Below are 22,059 nucleotides of genomic sequence, written 5' to 3'. Positions count from 1 at the left end.
CAAATAATATGCCAAAGCAATTATGTCTCTTTAAAACACAAATAGATATAAAACGGATGATAAAATACAATAAAAAGATATAAGATTCACTCTCCGACTCCAAATCCCCTGTACACTAAGACAAAAAAAAAGAATAAAATAAAATAAATCAGTAAAAGATGAAAAATTGTTCTGGTCACTGGGTCTATTAGCAAGAAGCTGAAATAAATCCATATTTTCAAATAAACAAGCTCTCAATAGATCAATACAAGTATAAAAATGATTCTGGAAAGATCCGACAAAAAAGTAATAGCAAGACAATATACGATACTCGCTAATTGTGATAATGATAATGTGACTGTATTCTTCTCAATCATCACAGGAGTGAATTTGATATATGAGTGGGAAATGTATTATTGTTACAACCGACCGTTGATTTGGGTGGTTTGTCAACATTATAACACCTTTTTACTTTCCTTGTAATGGGGGAATATAATATACAAATTGTTGATTGGCTGAAGCAGAAAATGATTGAAACTGTGGAGTTCATCCTGCCAATAAAAGTATTCAAGTACAGTGGACTAAAAATCTCATTGTCATTGACTTTAACTTGTTGAAAATGATTTGTTAATCTTTTCTTCTTTTTTTAAGAATATTATTTGTGTTTGGATGCATGTGTGTGTGTGTGTGTGTGTGTGTGTCTGTGTCTGTGTGTGTGCATCTGTGTGTGTGTATGTGTGTTTAAGGGCTTTATGGCACATAAAATTATTTTAAGTAATGTAAAAAGGATAACAATTTTACTTGTAATTAAGGTTTTCCTGCATTTTGTCACTGATTCAGACAGATTAAAACCATTTAAATTTTGATTCTTCCTTTCATTTTTTCATCCGTTTATTCTATCTTTGATCAAAATGCATTAAAAAGGATTTGAATTATGGTATCTACATTTGGCAAAGATACTGAAGCCTCTATAACAAAAAAAAAAGACATCTATTTATCTATTTTCCTTTATCTGACAGATCAATTAGGTAATTAAATTTCACACGGAAAAATAAAAGGATTATGGTAAAACTTGCTTTTGTGTAGTCCATGTATTTCTTCACAAATCAGAATACCAAAGGAACGTACATTTCGAATGTTACAATTTTATCATCTCAATCTAGTGTCATGTCAGGGTAAACAAAATGATGATAATAATATCACGATTGTCTATAAATATGACAATTTGTCATTCAATTACATTTGCTATAACATTACATGATAACGACAAAATATGCAAAGATACAAGATAAAATACATTTTACAGACATTCCTATTCTTCCATTTAAATTCTGAATTATAAAATCTGAATTTCATAAACATAATTTTCTTGGAATGAATGAATGTCATTTTTCAAACTTCTAACAACTCTTTTTGGTGCCATAATATGGGATGACTTGGACCACTTTCTTGAAAAAGATTAGAGCACCCAAAACCTTTTTTTTTGTCTTCAAAATCCAACCCTGATTAATAATGTTTTCACTCACTATAAATTTTGAAATTTAAAAAAGTTCTTGGTGCACAAATATTCTTTTTAAAAAGTGGCCCGAGTAACCCCTGGTGGCCCAAGTAACTCCATATCATGGTACTATTTCGAGCTCAATTTCCGTGTATTGTTCACTCTAAATAATTCCAGTTTGAAGAAACAGGTTGGATTCCATATTTTAATAATGCAATAATTGGACATTCTACAAGCTAAACAAAAAAAAAAAAAAAAGAAAAGAAACAGCTATGAACGTCATAAAATATTGGTCTCGGCAGATTCAACATCATCCAATACATTTGTATAAGACTAATTATTTTATAAAATATGTAATGAACACATTCTCTTAATTGTGCACAAATGCATCTGACAGCCAAAATACTCATACTTGTTTGAAGGGTGTCATTTGATAACGGGAGACTAGATTATAACACAATGTTGATTTTACAATCATATGAAATTGATTCATGGAAGACACCAGGTTCAAAGTTTATAAGTTTATTTTAGGCCACCAACAACTTAATATTTGCTGGGTTCATTATTGCCCGATTGTTTTATCTATACCTTTGTATTTTTGGTTAAAATGCACTGCCATGGTATTTCCATGTCAGAATGTAAGCGCAATGATACTTGTATTTTTTTTTACTGACTTCATGGCGATACAAAACATATTGTTGCCTAAAACAAACATTTTTTAGCCATTTTAATGGTAAGACTAAATTCTAAAAACCTGGCATTTTTAATGACAAAAGCACTACCGAGTGGTATCTTCTATTAATGGTAAGCAATTCAGTCAAATGCTAGCCAGTCTGACTGGTAAAACGATATAATTTTGAACAATTTATAAATGTACGATAATCTGTAGCACAGAGCCTATTTCACTGTGAAATTCACAACCCTTTAAGTTCATAACAAACAGCAAAACATCATTCAAAATATGGATAAAATATACATCACAAAGCTCCATACAACATAGTGAACGACAGTAGAAAGTAAATAAGTTTATATATCTCAGTGTTATAATGTGTAAAAATTATATATTATCATGCTCAAAGCACTTCAGAATAAACTTTTCTCTTGGTGACAATTTATAGTCAAGAGGAACTTGTACAATGTTTTAGGACACAGACAGTGTTATTGTGCACAAGGCCAAATCCATATTTTACATCCCCAGGTGGACAAAAGGAAAAACATGTGTCAAAAGTCCTTATCATGGACAAACTGCAAGGTGTATGAGACGGAAGTCAAACTTAGGGGTCTCATATTTGAAGGCTTTCAAAGACTTGAATGTCAAGGAACAAACAAAAATTAAAAGGACACAAGGCAAATATCAGGATTTTCATAAGGGAAATATCAATCAAAAAATATGAAAGCATGCAATTCAATTCTAGTTATAATCCTTATGCAAACATTTTTTATGTTGTTGAAAGTATTAGGCTCTCTCTTCCAGAATGTATTGTCTAAGTGGTCAAAATATTTAGCAATGTTGTTATAAAAGCCTGCGTAGTAAAGAGTAGCCAAGTGATTTTTTGATACAACTGTTCAAAGAGAGATGAGTGCATATCGAAGTAACAGTATACGTATATCTATATCACAAGATTGCATTTTAAGCTTTTGTTGATGACCAATGATAATCTATTTTATAAACATCATCAAAACCTAATTATTTACTACATTACATATCACAATATCGAGCTAGAGATGTGCCCATCTATTCCAACTGCAGGTATCAACAAAAAAGAGAGCAAAATTCTTTTCAGATTACCAGCATCGCTTTTTCAAGTAACATTTTGGCAGATTTGTACCAGTCACAGTAAGGCAGATAGGTTCAAGTTGCTAAAGACGAAAATAAACAAGTGAAATGACTGACCTAGTCAAGTGATTTGCTAAGGGAAGGATTCATTGTAAAGACCATACAATTGTGCCTCTTAGACAATGGTTTGATTCAAACAATGCAGCCATTATTAATAAATTTATTTTTCTTTGTTTTTGGGTTTTGAATTTTATTCGTTTCGGCTAATAATGGTAATTTCCTCACACACTCTTTGAAGGTCTAGTAGCTCAATCCATTCAGCAATTATTGCAAATACAAACAAACCTGATTCGATTATGCTTTGTATCTGATATTATTTAGGTATTTAGGTATGACCACATCCTTTTCAAAGGGTAGCAAGCAATTATTTCAAAAACCTAAGTTACAGAACTCCAGCACTAAATGAATAATTTATTAGGCTTTTTTTTCTAGTTTGCTTCATTCTTTTGCCACCTTGAATTATGTAGGAGTATTATGTCCGGCTTACACTACCAAACAACACAAACACGATTCATTAAAAGTCATTTATACATCACCCAATGCTCATTTACAGCACTTCAGATTCTTTTTCGACTTTTTTTCATACAAATCTGACGAATTTCCAATATCTGAAATGAAAACAAATTTTAAAGCATAACAAAAAAAAAAATTAAAGGAGAATGCAAAACGAATCTGTATTTTATAAAAATAAATAACAAGATACTGAAATTTTTAAAAGCTTTTAAGTCTTTGATGAATATAATTTATTTCACTGAGGAAAAATGCTCAATACCTGACAATAGTATAAAAGTAAAAGCAAAGCCCTACTTTCGTTTGCTTCTGAAAAGATAGTTATTCTAATAAAGTCAGACCGTACACTATCCAATACAATTGTTCCCTATTCACACCATGTTGATTGATTCTGCGTCGTGATATAACGTTTAATATCAAATAGTCCCTATGAACAATAAATTACTTCTTACAAAAAAAAACATAAAAAGAATTAAATTCAATAAAACTTTCACATCAAGGTAAGTTCTCAAGTTACGAAGCAAAGTTTAATATAATGCTATAAATTCTAATTTGTAAGAAAACAACAAAAACTTAGTTCTTAAACTGCTATGTAGATAAAAATTAACTAATCAATATGTAGCAATGACGAATATAATATCTGTCTATATTTTTAAAAGATAATTTTTCTCATTTGTGATCATCAAAATTGCTTCTGGTTCTTTATAGATTAGTAAATACCAGCACTGATAATTTTTTCTTCCTTGATATTGTCATTATTTCATTTTTATATTTCTCTTTCTTCTTATATCATTAACAGTACTTAAATTTAAATAATTCTGTGCTTAACGCTTTCATAAAGAATGAATTAATGTAAAGTATGGAGCCGAATTTATCTCAGTTTTTTGTTGTTTTTTTTTTTTGTGCGTGAAATAGACAAAACAATTTCTCGCTACACTTTGGATAGGACTCTAGTCTACCACACAGCTAGCTACCCAATCACAGCTGGGTGGACAGTGGGGTCTGAAAAAAAATCTTGACTTCATCCGGGATTATTTTTGATCCTTTTGGTTGTGAAGCAAGTGCTCTATCAACTGGGCTATCAGGACTCCCAAAGCATGAAGAGACACTAACAATATTGAGTCATTCATTGGGAATAAAGAACTTAACTGAGATGTCAAAATCCCACATAGATATTTTTTTTCTATACTTACGTATCAAATCAGAGCCGATGGCTTTAGTAGCTGGAGGACCTGATTCTAATTCACGTATGAGGGCAGCATCGAATGAAAGGCACACAGCACGGAAAAAGAAATCTTGAACATTTTCTCCTGCAAGCACAAAAACAAAAATAATTACATCTCTAAAACTTTTAAGTATACAGTAATAAATTCAACATTGACATGCTGGCGCAGCTTGCATAGCATGTATTAACAAGAAATGAAGTGAGTAGGAAAGTGCCAGAAGACAACAGAGAATAAAAACTTTGCAGCGGCGAGGGGGTTCAACAGACACAAACGCACAAAGTTAGTTAGCGAGCATTTAAGCTTCACAGCCAATATTCTCAACACAAACGTAAAATTAAAACGATTGAAACATTTAGTATGCTCCGTTATTTGGGGTGAATTTTAATTCAGAAAAGTGGGTGAAGCAGGCACTTATGTTGATAACAACAAGAAATGAAGTGAGTAGAAAAGTGCCAGAAGACAACAGAGAATATAAAAACTTGTAGCATGTATTAATAATCTCAAAATCTATGCCAGTGGGAGCTCTGGTTTTTGATAGGGTCATCTATGCTGGACAGTTCAAGGGGGAAAGGCCAGACTAAATGTGGACCAAACCCCAGGAGCATAAATAGGTTGGAAGAGGGTTAACAACTTTACCCGCATAAATAATCATGCTACGAAAGCATCAAGAACAGAGCCATACAAACTTGACTTGGGAGTTATACATACAAAACAGAAAGAGGAAGTTAGGATAGAAAGGCCATGGGGCTCCCCAGGATAAACATGAAAAAAAAAAAAACAACAAAATAACAGGGCACCTCAAAACACAGGAAAGCCTTATACTTTTTATTACTCATATTCACATTTTGATGAATAGTCTCCCTATCATCAAGATTTTTAACACAAATATCGAGAGAAAAGTTAACCAAGGTATAAATTAAAAATAAGCCTTTAGATTTCATTATTTGTAAATCTTGTAAAAAAAAAAGATACCAATAATCTGTGGCATTAGCTTGAGATTACTAATTTTGATCAATCCATGCATTAACCAGACATCTGAAAATTGCAATAGGTGAAGGGATGTAACTCTATTTTTGAACCTCAACTTATTCGATTCTATGAACCAATTGTTTACATACTACACATATCTCACCAGTTTTGGAAGACGTTGCCCAGTATTCAGCACCCAGCCGTTTAGCATATTTTAAAGCCACGACTTCAACCTCTGCATAAGATTTAGGTGACTGTCAAAAAAATAAAATAAATAATAAAATGATAAAAAAAAGAAACTTTCATAAACTTTTTATATATATTTTTGCAACGGAAAATAATGATTTTTAGAAAATTGCAATAAGACTGGAAAAAATTTATTTCACAATGGTTTTTGATTAACAAAACAAAACCTCTTCTTTAATACATATAAATGTTGAGTTAAAATGGCCAATTTTCAAGAACAAATTTGACCAAAAAAGTTTTTCAAAATAAAAATTACAGCTTATAGAGACACTTATGGGAATTCTTTTCTTTAAAAAAGAGAAATTCATACCAATAAATCTTTTTTAGTTCCTAGTAAGATCTTGGTGGGTTCATTGCAATGTTCTGTTGCTGTCGTCATCCATTCAACTGTGTGGTGTAGACTTTCTTCCTCTGTCAGGTCAAATGCCACTATCACAACTTACGTCATAATAAAATAAAGAAATTGATTAAAATTATGGTTATTACTTCCAATTAATCTGATTAATGAAACATCAATTGCCAAAAAGTCGAATACATGCTATAAATGAAATCTATCATGTACAAACTTGTACGTTATGAAGGTGATAGATATTTGATTCTTTCACGTCTCGTATTTTAGGGTTTGTTTATTTTTGCTTCGTTTTTTTAGGGTTTTTTGTTGTTTTTTCTTTTCTTTTTTTTTTTTTTTTTTTTTTGGGGGGGGGGGGGGTTGTTTTCTTGTTTTTGGAGGGGTTTTTTCTTTAGCACAGCAGTTGAAACAGAATAATTGATTAATGAAGTGTCATTGCTATGCTGTTAATTTTGATAAAATCAAATCAAACAATAACATTCTCTTATATTTCCCCCTAAACGTGACGGAAAAAATATTGTAATAATTAAACAAAGGTTTTTTGGGTTTTTTTTTAGACAATATTGCCAATATAAAACATGCATTAACATAGAATTTCGAATTATCAATTATTCAGTTGACGAAGCTGGAAGGGTTTTTTTGTTTTGGTTTTGTTTTTGGAGACAATCAAGGCTCTATTGATAATAATGGAAATGTATAAAATTATAACGACTTTTGAGAAGTTGAGGAAAATATTAAATATTTAATCCTTTATTCCCAATCCAATACACTTTGAGGACCGTTGAAAAGGTTGAATAACAACAAGGTAGTCCAAAAAAAAAAAAAACATACTTTGATGAATAACAGCAGTTTGAAGATCACAAATAATAAACACATTCTAGAAACCCCGCACTTGCTAACATTTAATACTGAATATTTAATACTAAACACTAATCACATTCTCTCATGCTTGCAATATAACATAGAAGACGAATATACTGCTGCATAGTAGAACCTTCTGGAACAAAGTAAATCTATATACATTAAACATTTCAAAAATTCAGACAGTCTTTCTAATGATTTAGACAGAGGGTTGACACCATCCAACTGTTAGATGCCTTTTTCAGATAACAATCAGAGTAAATTATTCTCTCGAACTAGCTTAAAGCAACTTTTTACTTAAACATATGCTTTCTTTGTATTTGGACTTTTGAATTACAAATTTATTTCTTTTTAAAAAATAATAAAAATGCCCCATACACATGAAACACACACACACACACACACACACACACACACACATAACAAAATAAAAAACAAAAAAACAACAAAACAAACACATAAAGAAACATGACCTCTCTATTGCAAATTATTAGATCTAATGACATTTTAGTTACTCACTCTGAGCACCCCTGTAATAAGACGCTGCTATACATTTAAATCTTTCTTGACCAGCCGTATCCCATCTGAATAAGTGAAAATAGAAATCATCAAAATATGCACATGTTCAGTAATGTCATTTGGTATTCATTGTGTTTTATACAAATAATGTGAGCTACAATAATCTTTTTAAATAACACAAAATCTCAAAATGTTTTATTTAATTTGTGATGTAGCCGACTAATCTTGATAGTCTTAAAAAAAGCCAATAATACTGCTAAGAATAAAATAAAACATGTATTAAGTCTCATATGAATATAAACGAGACAAAACAAATGCATATTGACCTTTGGCCTTCATCAAGGGACGATAGACAATCACGAAAATAAAATCAAAACATCATTACCATCATATAGAGAAGAAAAAGAAAGAAAAATATGGGGGGAAAAAGTGGAGGGTATGGGGTTGAGTGTGATATAATATATATCAAGGCCTACAAAGACAATTGATATAAAATACAAGGGTGATACTGATACAATTGTTTGCTCTTTAATGAGAGATATCTTGAATATAGTAGACTCCAGATAAGACGATGCCCAGGGAAACAGAAAAAAAAAATTGACTTAACCGAAAATCGACTTAACTGAGTGTAAACAAATGATCAAAAATACATGTGAATAAAGCAAGCCAATCTAGAATAAGTATGGCCCTAAAAAGGGGCGTTGTAAATGGATGGCCCTCAAAAGGGCCATTGTTAATGGATGGCCCTGAAAAGAACTGTTACAAAAGGATGATTTTACTCCCTCCCAAAGAAATGAGAAATTTATGCTGCACCTTCTGGCCTTGATGATGAGGAGGGCTTCCAACTTGGTAATAGCATTTGTGATCTCTCCACTGTATCCTCTCTGCATTGCATACAACGAGAGAGAGAGAGAGAGAGAGAGAGAGATAGAGAGATAGAGAGAGAGAGAGAGAGAGAGAGAGAGAGAGAGAGAGAGAGAGAGAGAGAGAGAGAGAGAGAGAGAAAGCTGTCCTGAACAACAGGATAGGTGACAGGAGGCTGATCCAAGCTCGTCATCATCATCATCAACCACTTTTGGTCCATCTGTGACATCTGCCGTCACCACATTGCTGGGGTCTGTGGAAATCACCTCTTCATCAACAGACACATACTGAGCCTGGCCAATGTTGTTTTCCGCATACAGATGAAATAGTAGCTGTTCTATGTCCATTGAAGTCTCCCTATCATCGGTGAGCAGGACCTCGTGCTGAACAAAGCCAGCCCTTTTAAAACAGTTGCTGGTCGTGGCAGGCTCAACTTTACCCCAGGCTGTTCGAAGAATTGACACAGCATCAAGCAGAGATGAACAGAAGGAGTAAAAAGCATGTCTGCTGTCAATGTGGGCCAACAGTTTCTTCAGCAGCAGTCCCCATTAGAACGTCTTCAAGTTCTGGATGACTCATTGGTCACATGGATCTAGCTTTGCTGTCACATCAAGTGGCAAGAATACCAGCTCTGTTGCTTTCAATCCTTCCACTTTGAGGTGTTCAACACAATTGTCAATCAGAATAGCCACACGATGACATTGCACAGCCATGGATCTATCAAAGTCTCACATCCAGCCCTCAAAGAGAAAGGAGGTCAACCAGGCACTCTTGTTGGCTTGATAAGTGACAGGCAGCTTCCTTATCCCATTGAAACATCGAGGCCTCTCAAACCTTCCAAGCACTGCCATCCATATCAGCACACAGCAAAACGATGATCGTCTCTTTTGACAAATTCCCACCGTGACAAGTTGTCCCCTTGAATTCCATCGTTCTGCTTGGTAGAAGTCTCCAAAACAGACCAGTATTGTCAGAATTAAAGATATCTGTAGGGTAGTATTTCCTTAGTAGATCCGTCAACACTTTTGTTCTCCAATCATCAACGCTTTTAACATCAACAGCATTGCTCTTGCCACAGATCGCTTTAAAGACAATGTTGTGTTGTATCTTGCACCATGACAACCAGCTTTCAGAGCATGTCCAGTAGACCCCAAGATCCCTGGCTAATTCATCAGCTTTCGCCTTCAATATTGGCCCACTGATAGGCACATAGTTTGTCCGTTTTTCTGCGAACCAATCTAGAAGCATCTTTTCTACATCTTCATGTTGCGCTTTCTGCTGGCATTGCATGGTCGCATCAAATTGACCAGAGATGTAGAGGTTCCTGTAGTGGTCACGCTTCTTGTAAATTGTCAAGACTGAATTGGCTGGTATGCCAAATTCCTCTGCAATGATTTTATTTCACTTGCCCGACTTTTCAACTGCATCGATCAACTCGATCTTTCTTATCAGTGAAAGGGTTGTCAACCGTCTGTTTGCCATTGTAGTCGTAGAATTGATTTGAATTCTTGACTTGAAGTTGCGACGATGTAAAATGTGAGATGGACAAATCAAAGCTATTCGATTCTGCGTACGTACATTGAGCACGGACGTCAGGGAAAGCACCTACGTCACATCATTGTGCGTCAACCCTTAGTGGATATTCTTAACCAATAGAAATACTTGTTTATTTGTGATTTTATTATGGTCATGATTGATATCGACTTATGTGGAGTGGTTTTTTTTTTGGTTTTTTTTACTAATGTTATATAGGAAGAAAGGGGAGGAAGCAAGAAAAAAAATCGACTTGAGTAAAAATTGACTTAAGCAACGTCGACATATCCAGAGTGCACTGTATATCAAATCTACATAAAATGAGGGAAATATGAACATTCTTTAATATCATAAACATTACATAACTTACATTTGGAGAGTGATGGGTATGGAAAGAACACTGAATTTTTCGACCTCAAAATCAACGCCGATGGTTGCTTTGTAATCTCTATCAAAAACATCATGGCAAAATCTAGGATTTGAAAAAAAAGTTATTGAAAGACAAAAACAAACAAAAAAACTTGTGATGAAGATTCTAAAATTTTCAATATTAAAGTACTCAACATTGAATAAATGAATAACGCTGTGTAAAATGAAATGCACAATCAAAGAATAGCATCATATTCTGGGTACACAGATATATTTTCCATCTGCATTTATACATTCCAATTTTAGTGAAATTCTAGTCTGAAAAAGACCTATCTTCAGTAATCATTCAAGTTAAATAATTAAATAATCAAACCTACTAATGCTTGAATCATAAACATTTTCATCCATTGCAATTTACCATTTCTGTATTACTTTATTTTCTTTTTGAATTATTAATAATTTTTAAGTGCACATTTTAAATTTTGTGGTCTGAGATTGGGGTGTGTGTGTGTGGGGACGGAGGAATTGTAATTTTACTGTGACCATTCAGACCTGTTGACTAGACATGTTTTTCCTGTGGCAACGTCTCCGACCAAAACGGCTTTAGTAATCTTGAGTCTGTGAATGATGTACAAAACAAAAAATTTGTTGGGTGATAATCAGAATTAAAAAAGAAATGTTGCTGAACACAATAGAATAAGCAGATATTATTCTACAATGTTGTAGATGTTTCAATCAATATCGTTTCAGGCTGGCAAATACTATGACAGACATCATGGAAAAGGGCACATACCCACAAATTTGGAAACATGCCAAAGTAATCGCCATATTAAAACCAGGCAAACCAATGACTGAACCATCCAGCTACAGACCAATATCTCTACTTTGTTGCTTATACAAGCTCCTGGAAAGAATCGTACTAGAGCGAATCACCCCATATGTAAATCCCTGCATACCACCAGAACAAGCGGGCTTTAGACCACAAAGAGGCACAAGTGAACAGGTCCTTGCACTGACCTCATACATTGAAGCAGGCTTTGAAAACAAAAAGAAGACTGGTGCAGTCCTAATAGACTTATCACAGCTCACACCACTGTTTGGACAGGCGGACTGATGGTAAAGCTCTCAAAAATGATTCCTTGTAGAAAGACACTTAAACTGCTGTCTACCATGACTGGCACAAGACAATTTCATATTATATTGGGAGAAAACAAAAGCAAAACACGGAAAATTTAAAATGGGGTACAAGGTTCAGTTATAGCACCAACTTTCTTCGATGTTTATATCTCCAACATGCCAAACTGCGAAGCACTCAAACTTGGATATGCTGATGACTGGGCCTTAGCCTATCAATCAAAAAACTGGAAAGAGATTGAAGAAGTTCTAAGCAAAGACACCACCCGCTTGAAACAATATTTTGATAGGTGGTACCTAAAAATGAATACCACCAAATCAGTATCCACAAACTTCCACTTGAATAATCAAGAGGCAACAAAAGAACTGAAGATCACTCAATACTACCCCCAGACCCCAATCCTAAATACCTCGGCAATACATTGGACAGACAACTAAATTATCGCAAACCCTCTGAGGGAACCGCAAATAAAATTGCATAAAGAAACAGCCTGGTGAGAAAACTCGCAAGTACCACCTGGGGAGCCTCACCACAGGTACTGAGAACATTTGCTTTGGCACTGTGCCATAGTGTGGGAAAATACTGTGCCCCTGTTTGGATGAGGAGCCCACATGTAAACTGCATTGACATCCAATTAAGACAATCAATGAGAATTATAACAGGATGTCTCAAGTCAACTCCAACTCAGTGGCTCCCAACACTGAGCGGCATTGCACCACCAAGTCTTAGACGACAAGATGCTAATCAAAGGATGCATGCAAGAATTGATGAAGCCACAGGCAACACTCCCATAAAATCAATCATAAAGTGGGCACCTTCAACAACAAGACTCAAATCGAGAAGACCTTTCCACCTAACAAAAATGGCAGACTTCAGTGTGGAGGAAAACTGGAGAGAAATGTGGAACAGGGAAACATCAAGAAGAGGAAACATCATAAAAGATCCAACTAAAAGAGTGCCTGTTAACTGGACATGGCAGAACTGAATTGAATATGTGCAGATGGACACTTGGAAGCAGTTATACCTGCCGGAAATGTCAGGCAGCCCCAGAGACCAGCGATCATATCATCCTCCACTGTCCTGTTACTAAACTTGAAGGTGACTATGAAACCGTCCTTAGGGCGGAGGAAGACTTTCTAAGCTGGGTTGACGAAATGAATTTGGAGGAGTAACCATACACTACTACTACTACGATTCAGGTTCAATATCTAAATCTATTTTTCACACATAGGGCCTTATTAAAGAGTTACATGACTAATCTAATGAAGTATCTGTAAAAATTCCTATTTGGCAGTTGGGTTTTAATATTCTTCCATATAATGTCGACAATCATCTTAACTCATTTTTCCCCAAATTCTTTCCCTGGGATAACATACCAGCTGATATCAAGCAATATTGAGATTTAAAAGATGAATTCCAGACTACTAACTAGGTCCAAGTCAGTCAATTTATTTGAGGAAAAAGAAATTTTCATTCCCTACAAATGTTAATAAGTTAAGGAAGAGAAAAGTAGAAGGCATTTAAGCATACCCAACACGTCCTGTTCTATTCTCTGTACATGCTGCTTTGACCTTGGGGTGGAAATTAACCTTCTGATAAGGACTGCTTTCGGAATGGAAGGCCTGAAAGAAAACAGTGAGAGAATTATGGGAATATCAAATAACTACATATAAGTCGGAACTTATTATTATACAATCTAAGCATTTAAAGAAAATCAGGATCAATTTGCATACATATAAAAAAAAATCTGATTCCCTTAGACCCAAGAATATAAATCAGTTGTTGAATGAAGACTGACAGGAATATACAGCGTGTTTATCAGTGAATTGTTAAAACAATTCTAATCCTATCAGAACTTTATTTGCTATGATTACCTAATTACCTTGGGCATCCTAAATTATTTACCATTTAAATAATGTATGTTTCTAACATAATTATTAAAATCTAAATCAAACGAAATGCTGTGGTCAATACAATATGACAATTAGGGCAATTTTGGAAGATAAAAATCTGAAAATGTGTCTTTGAAACAGAGCCAAACAAAACAGAAAGAAAAATGCAAAAGTTAAAAAAAATCATCCCAGTGAATAAACGTGCCTCAACTGGGGATCGAACTTCATAACTACTGAATACCGGTCAAACATGCTGCCATTACACCACAATGGTTACCACATAGTTGGGATGATTTAAAGCTCATATTTCTAAAAAGAGTATCCTATTCCTCTGTGAACTCTGTCATCATGACAAACAAACCTGACAGGTAATCAAGAGGTTTGGAGTTTGATTCCCCCTATTAAACATTCTAGTTTAATAAAAATAATAATAATTAAGAATAATAATAATAATAATAATAATGATAATAATAATAATAAGAAGAAGAAGAAGAAGAAGAAGAAGAAGAAGAAGAAGAAGAAGAAGAAGAAGAAGAAAGAAAAAGAAGAAGAAGAAGAAGAAGAAGAAGAAGAAGAAGAGAAGAAGAAGAAGAAGAAGAAGAAGAATTATAACAATAATATTAATAATAATAATAATAATAATAATTAATAATAATAATAATAATAATAATAAATAATAATAATAATAATAATAATAATAATAATAATAATAATAATAATAATAATAATAATAATAATAATAATATTAAGTTTACTTATAAAGCACCTTACACCGAAGTCTCAAAGTGTTGTATATTATATAGATCAGTTATGCACAATTTACTAACGCATGAACATCACAAGCATAGACCCACCCCCATGCACGATCAAACTCACAGGAACACTACATCCCCTCAGACACACAACACACACACACACACACACACACATACACACAATTATTTATTTAATCATCCTTCTTACCGGTGCAAATGTAGTTATTACTCTATCCGCAGCAACAGGTGACATCATTGTTCTGCTTCCTGACATCTCAAACTCCAAGTAAAATCTACTAGAATGGTTGAAAATTGGGAATCACAACACAAATGCTTTCTAGTCTTATTGGAGAATTCGTTCTTGATAACAATGAAATTGTCAACACTCGTCTTTGGTCAGCTCAACTATCTGGGTGATAAAATGAAGTAAAAAATGGGAATTTCAAAATATATAGGATGTGAACTCAAATATGCTGCCTATAAGCTCAATTAATACAGGGTTTTATAACCCTAGTTGGATTAGTTACTACATCAGAATATTTTTTCAATCACTTTCCCTGTTGACTTTATAGTAAATTAATAACAAGGTCTGATTAAAGTCTGGCAGAGACAAAATTTGTAATTGACATAATATAATATCCTACAGGTAGCAAGTGACTATTGTTGCCCACCTCCAATAAAGTGGGATTTGATTCCATGGCCATCACACTCCCAAAAATTGAAACCATGACAAACAATATGTCAGCCCTCGCCAGAGATTGAGAAAAAGACAGTCGTCAGTGTTTTAAAATTATGTAAAAAAATAGAAGGTGCCAGATGATCTTAGTGGGGAACTCATTTCAAACTATAACCATCAACTATCTATTCCTATCTTATATACTTTCCAAAATTTAAGAAAAGTTCCAAATCAATTATCGCTCCAGTATTAAAAAAGAATGCACCATCCCAGTCAAACAATTTTAGACATATCACTTTAGCATAACTTATCATGAAACGACATTAAAAAGTTCTGAAAAGACAGTTGATACAAATTGTATATGGCCAATGCATACTTGATCCACATCAATTTGCCTATCAACAAAATCTTAGTGGCAACGATGCACTCCTCGCAAAGATTCATTCAATATCATATCACCAGGACATTTCACCTGCCAACTACTGCCGAATCCTATACATTTACATCAATGTTTCATCTGCCTTTAATGCCATGTACACCAATATCTTTAGAAGTAAATTGGATGCTCTAACCTTCCCCATAACCTCATCAATTGTAATCACAATTTTGTCATTGATCAGTCCCAATATGTCTGAGTAAATTCAAAACTATCATCAGTAAAAGCTGTCAAACTGATGCCCTCAAACTCAAATATGAGTAAGATCACCTTGGCCTTTTAAATAATTATGTTTCAGAATATATATAAAATGAGCAAGTAATAGCTTAAGATTTGAACTGCACATCAACAATGTTGTCAAAAAATGTAACCAGAGCCTGCACAAACTCAGAAAGTTAAGGTCCTTCAATATCAGCAGAAAGACCATGATACAGGTCCCTAATATTTAAGTATAGTTTTGTTTGGCATCACGACATAGCATGGAAGTTGCGGAGCCAAAGAAAAATCGAGACTACAAAACCCTAAAGGAGGCTTCCAAAATAAAAACTTAAAAAGCCTTACCTGACATATATAAGTACTGCTGAGAATAGAGCAAATGCCATCATTCGAGAACAAAGGTATCCATTGGACAAAAACTTCCAACTTCTATGCTTCTGAAGATGGTATCTAGAGTCAAAATGTAAGACTAATCAACGAAAGGCAACTTCCATTCCAATCGCCATAAAATCAATTAACAAAACTTTGGTGGAAAAATGAGACGTCAACGGTGGATACCGAGCAGTTGATGTAAATGTCTTACTGGCAATTTGTAAGACAAGCACACAGCAGTTTTGTGCATGCTATTTTTAGACATTCATTAGCTGTTTTCTGATGAATATGAATGAAAGCTGGGATCCGATCAGAAAAAAAAAGATCACTTTAGGTCATGTCAAGCCTAAATCATGAAATAAATTTTTAAAATTTTTATTCTCTATTGTCTTCTGGCACTTTCCTACTCACTTCATCTCTTGTTGTTACCAACATAAGTGCCTGCTCCACTCACTTTTCTGAATTAAAAATTCACCCCAAATACCGGAGCATACTCAATGTCTCAATTGTTTCTATGTTATACGTTTGTGTTGAGAATATTGGCTATTAAGCTTAATTGCTGGCCAACTAACTTTGCGGAGGTTGTGTGTGTTGGACCCGCGATCTCAAGTAGTCGGTGAGAGAAAGAGCTTTAATAATGACCTGAGTTAGAGACGATCTTTTTTGCAATTGTGGATAGCTCATACGGTAGAGTCACGCTCTCACTGGCCAGGCAGAGTTGTCATACCAATAAGGTCGCAGGTTCAAACCCCCATCACCGCTGCGAAAATTTTTAATTCTCTATTGTCTTCTGGCACTTTCCTACTCACTTCATCTCGTGAAATAAATAAAACCCCTTTAAATTTAAAAATCGTTTCAGTTCTTGTGAGAGAAGTATTTCAAAAACTGAATGAAGGGGAGAGTTCACCTCTCTCTCTCTCTCTCTCTCTCTCTCTCTCTCTCTCTCTCTCTCTCTCTCTCTCTCTCTCTCTCTCTCTCTCTCTCTCTCTCTCTCTCTCTCTCTCTCTCTCTCTCTCTCTCTCTCTCTCTCTTCACCCTGTATTACTACTGGCAACCACAGTGGCTGGAGATATGCGGTGAGGGAGGGAGTGAAGAGAGGAGAGGAGAGGAGAAAGAAGAAATTTGAGGAGAGGAGAAAAAGGAGGAAAGAGAGGCAGCAGAACCAAACAACAAACACACAGTTAAACTATGTGTGCAGCAACTGCGGTAGAGACTGCCATGCAATGCAAGGATCAGTCTGCTGAGTCACACCCATCGCTGCTCTCAACAAGACTGATGAGACCAAAGTCATACAGGTTGCAAACCATCGTTTCTTGAGACGGAAGGATGCTGACTACTAGTGCCGCGCTGAAGACCGGTCTGGACCGCGGTCCGACGGTCTTTTAGCTGTGAACCGAAGACCGGTCCCAGAGGGGAAGATCGGCGGCGGTCCTCACTTCTTATCACCTTTCAACTAGTGCGGGGCGGTCCTTGCAAGGACCACGGTCTACGGTCTCGCGCCATAGCCTACTACTTCCCCAGCGATTCGTTGCTTCGGTTGCCTATCTTCCACCAATCACCACCCATCTCACTTAATTAATCGCACCCACCCCCCTTTGCCATACACTAAACGACACAGACGACCATACAGGCAGACGACCACCAACCTCCACTCCGCAAACCGCCCTTTCGTGTGTGAGATGGGGGGAACAGGAGGCGCACGCCTTGGACGATTCCATTATACGGGGTAAATTTCAAAATTTACTACACCATAATGATCGCAATGACAATGATCTATGGTGAAGGCATGACCCTCTTCTCTAATGGGTTATTGTTTGAAATGTATGTGACTACAAAAGATGTGTGTGTTTGTGTGTGTGTGTGTGTGTGTGTGTGTGTGTCGAACCTAGCAAGTAGCAAATCCGATTTTTTGTTTTCTTTTGTCCATCTCTTGTCACCACTCCTTTCTATCGCAGTGTTGTCATTTAAAATAATACAATAATATTAAAATTTCGTTTGGTGTTTTTACTAATCAAATAATATGAGTTTCATTAGTTTCTTCCTTCCAAAAAACCCAGTTATAACGTCTGAATCTTAAAAAAGTCCAATAGAATATTTGGGGACCCCGATAGCTCAGTTGATAGAGCACTCTCTTTATACGCAAAGGGCCAGAGATCGATCCCGGGTGCAGTCGATTTTTTTCTGAATCCCTGTCTACTCAGCAATGAATGGGTAGCTGAGTTTGTTAGATCTGGCGAAAAGTCACCATCGACCCCTCTTATCACCTCATCCACCCCCTCTTATTATAACTTCACGTCTCTCTCTTACTCTTCAATGCTCGCTGCCCTCTAATGTGTGTGGGGGGGGGGGAGGGGGGGGGGGTAGGAGTTGCGTGTGTGTATCAACGCCACGAACAACTCGATCAACGCCTTGGGCGATGCCATTATCTCCGTTAATGGGGATAAATTTCAAATTTTATTAAATTATCGAAGTAACAATGAAGTACGGTGAGCAAATAAAGAAGGCATCACCCCTCTTCTCTAACTAGGTTACAATTTGAAATGAGTGTGACTACTCCGTGTGTTTTACTCCTGTAGGCCACGGTTTTCATCGTGTAGCGGTCTTTAACGGTTCAAGAATGAACGATCCCACGCTCTCAAAGGTCAAACCGGTTCGAATTTCCAACAGTCTCTCAGGAATGTTCAATGTCGAAAAGGACCGGTCCTAGGACCGGTCCTTGCGGTCTTCATTTCCCAAGGACCGTAGGACCGTGGTCCTTAAGCTTGCCAAGGACCGCCCCGCACTACTGACTACTACTCTTATTATTATTATTATTATTATTATTATTATTATTATTATTATTATTATTATTATTATTATTATTATTATTATTATTATTATTACATCATCATAATGATCATCATCCTCATCATCATTATCATTATTATTATCATTTATTATCATTATTACTGTTGTTGTTGTTACACACAGTTTTGTCTGATGGTATGATAAATCCGGCTGATGGCTAGATGTTGTGAGTATTTTACCTAAAGGCATATCATCAATAAAAAAAACAAACTTGTCCACTTTTTTATACTGCCACACCTCCGATCCATCGCTGATTGCTAAGGAAATTAGGACCAGCCAGGTTTTCGAGCGACTGTCATCACCAGGATCACCTCCCTTCTACCCCTACCAGTTATTATATGAGCCACAAATCGTATGCCTGAGGATCTTTAAAATGGCCAAAACGCCAATTTTTAAAAAAAGCGAAATAGGCAACAAAGACTTTTTTTCTTTAATTTAAAAGAAATAAAATAAAAAAGACAAAAATGCGGCATAAACATGTGGCAGGCAAAAATATGCGGATGCAGAGGCATTTACCTGGATGAACAGCAATATACATCCCTTGACATCCATTACCTATACTATAAATGTTAATGTATACATCCCATTCTGATTATTCTTGTCAATTGACGCCGACAGCAGACATATGCTTTTTTGAAGTTCAACTGAATGTCTAAGTAGAAAATAGGAACATTTTTTTAAAAAGTGAGTCTGCCTATATTACTGGTTAATTGAATCTGAGGTTGGCTCTGAGATTAGTTGGTTCGATAAGAGGTACTTTACTAAAGTCAATGAAGCCAAAACAAAAAAAAAAAGAAGGGGGGGGGGGGGGGGGGGGGCTCTGTTCACTGAATGCAAGGTGTTCGTTGAGTATGCCTGAGGATCTTTTAAAATTATGTCCAGTACAATTAAAAGCAGTCACGAAAAAAGAGAGAGAAAGAGAGAGAGATGATGATGATGAAAATGATTATATCAACTCCCGTATTCATACAGATTTCCAACATGATTCCCATATCTCAAGACCATCCAGTCTAAATTCTTAATACAGGATATGTATGTCCAGTACCACTAAAAGCAGTTATGAGAGAGATGATGTTGATGATCGGGGGAGAATATAGAGAAGGGGCGGTGGCTTGGCTAACCCTACCTGTTGGTTAATCATGGGTGAGAATAGGAGAGGAGGGGCGGCGGCTAGGCTAACCCTACCTAGGCTATTGAGCTAGGCAGTTTAGTGAGCAGCAGCATTGGCAGTCAAATTGTGACCCAACTCGCCCATAGGAAAGTTGTGACTGGAAATTGCTGTTCGCGTTTTGGGGGGTTCAATTAAAGATGCATAACTTTGTTATAAAGAGGAATATTGCAGATATTTTGGTATCATTATTTTCGTCTTTCAATTTCCTTTTAAATGGTGCCAATTAAGTAAAAATTCATTAATAACTCCAGAAGTTATATGAAGTTAAAATTTGGCAAAGTCTCAACTGCATTTATTTTTTTATTTACCGCGTGTGTTTTAAAAATAAAAACGCTTGTTTTCAGAATAATTGTCACAGTAAAGGTTGTTCACAATTATCTTATTAAATTTTATTTTATTAAGAACTGAATTCATCTCACTCCAGTTATATTTCGGTAGGCTTAGATAAACTTTACCTTCTAATATTAGATCGTCTTTCCTTTTATAGCCTTCCCTCGAATTAATTTCTAATTAGTGAATACTTTTCGTTCTACATTCTGTCACGTAGCCATTTATTATAAAAGCTGATAGGTCTAACATTTGACACTCACTTCTCTCACAATCTATGCCGGACGGCCAGTCGCTCTATTCCTTATATATACTGGAAGATTTTTATCTTTTGGGACTTTGTAGATATTATATCTACACCATTAAGACGCCGGAGCTTTTAACTTTGATTGTATAATCTTCAAGGATCAAACCCGAGCCCGCTGTCAAAGAATAATACAATAACCCCTTACCAATTGCCTGGAAGTGGAATTTTACGAGCCCGAGCCTGTTATCAGACGAATATATCATCCAAGCCTGTCAACTGCCTGGAAACGTAAACTTACGAACCTGACATATTATCATAAGTTACGTAATATATTCATATCTCTATTTGTAACTGCCACGATCACTATTTATCTCTTTTAATTAAATTTCATCATTATTTTTATTTCATTGTAAACAAATCGTTAATTGTTTTTCATTTATAGTAACTAGTAAATTCTGGGGCCTCATTCTACATACATCTTTATGCATAGTCGAGTAGCTCTTTACTCACTTGAGACCATGACATTTTGGAGGGGACACATATAAAGAATTGAATTTATTTAGTTACATATATCTATTTCATCTAACCTTAAAGTTTAAATTGTAAAACTCTTAATTGCCCCACTTGATCATATTTTAATTGAACTCCCTATTTACAGGATTAATTTTTTTTCTTTTTCATTTCTTCATTTAAATGGAATAGCAATTTATCCATTCATTCTTTCATTCAAATTGAATAGCATTTTATTGATTCATTCCTTCATTCATTTATTCATTTATAAATTATTCATTCATTCATTGTTCATTCATTTATTCATTCATTCATTCATTCATTCATACATTCATTCGTTTATTCACTCATTTATCCAATCATTCATACATTTATTCCTCCCTTCATTCTTTCATTCATACATTATCCATTCATTCATTCATCTATTCACTCAGTTTTTCATTCATTCATTCATTCCTTGTCCACTTTGTTATTATATCACTCATTTCATTTTGTTGTTTGCCTCATTCATGAATTGTTTTCAAAATGTTTACATTCCATAACGATTCATTCACCTATCATCCAATCACTCAGTGTTGTGAACACATTTTGGAACTATTGTAAATCTTACGATATTTTATTGTTTTGTATTTCAGACATCACTGTTAAACACTCTTCAATGCCTAATTACAATTGTTGAACAACCATTGAACAAGAGAGAGGTCCCAGCCACGAA

The 22,059-nt window shown here is 35.1% G+C and overlaps 1 protein-coding gene across 2 annotated transcripts in view; it reads right to left on the bottom strand.

The window, feature by feature from the left end:
• Positions 1–612: 612 nt before the first annotated feature.
• LOC144968844 (ras-related protein Rab-34-like) overlaps positions 613–22,059 on the bottom strand; it is a 31,655-nt gene continuing 10,208 nt past the window's right edge. Inside the window, exons 2-11 of one of the 2 annotated variants that reach the window (XM_078907592.1) lie at positions 16,216–16,320; positions 14,751–14,951; positions 13,426–13,517; positions 11,313–11,378; positions 10,762–10,863; positions 7,995–8,059; positions 6,576–6,703; positions 6,183–6,273; positions 5,018–5,134; positions 613–3,922 (exon numbers count right to left, since the gene is read on the bottom strand). In XM_078907592.1, coding sequence (XP_078763718.1) covers positions 3,858–3,922; positions 5,018–5,134; positions 6,183–6,273; positions 6,576–6,703; positions 7,995–8,059; positions 10,762–10,863; positions 11,313–11,378; positions 13,426–13,517; positions 14,751–14,816 — 792 coding nt within the window. In that variant the 5' untranslated portion in view covers positions 14,817–14,951; positions 16,216–16,320 and the 3' untranslated portion in view covers positions 613–3,857. The remainder of the gene's footprint in view (positions 3,923–5,017; positions 5,135–6,182; positions 6,274–6,575; positions 6,704–7,994; positions 8,060–10,761; positions 10,864–11,312; positions 11,379–13,425; positions 13,518–14,750; positions 14,952–16,215; positions 16,321–22,059) is intronic. The other variant, XM_078907593.1, reaches the window with a different exon arrangement.

Source organism: Berghia stephanieae, chromosome 3 (assembly GCF_034508935.2).
Source record: "Berghia stephanieae isolate SIO BIC M18660-M18661 chromosome 3, UCSD_Bste_1.3, whole genome shotgun sequence".
Taxonomy (NCBI): domain Eukaryota; kingdom Metazoa; phylum Mollusca; class Gastropoda; order Nudibranchia; family Aeolidiidae; genus Berghia; species Berghia stephanieae.
The sequence above is the reverse complement of the archived record's forward strand: the minus strand, read 5'-3'. Positions and strand labels throughout refer to the sequence as shown.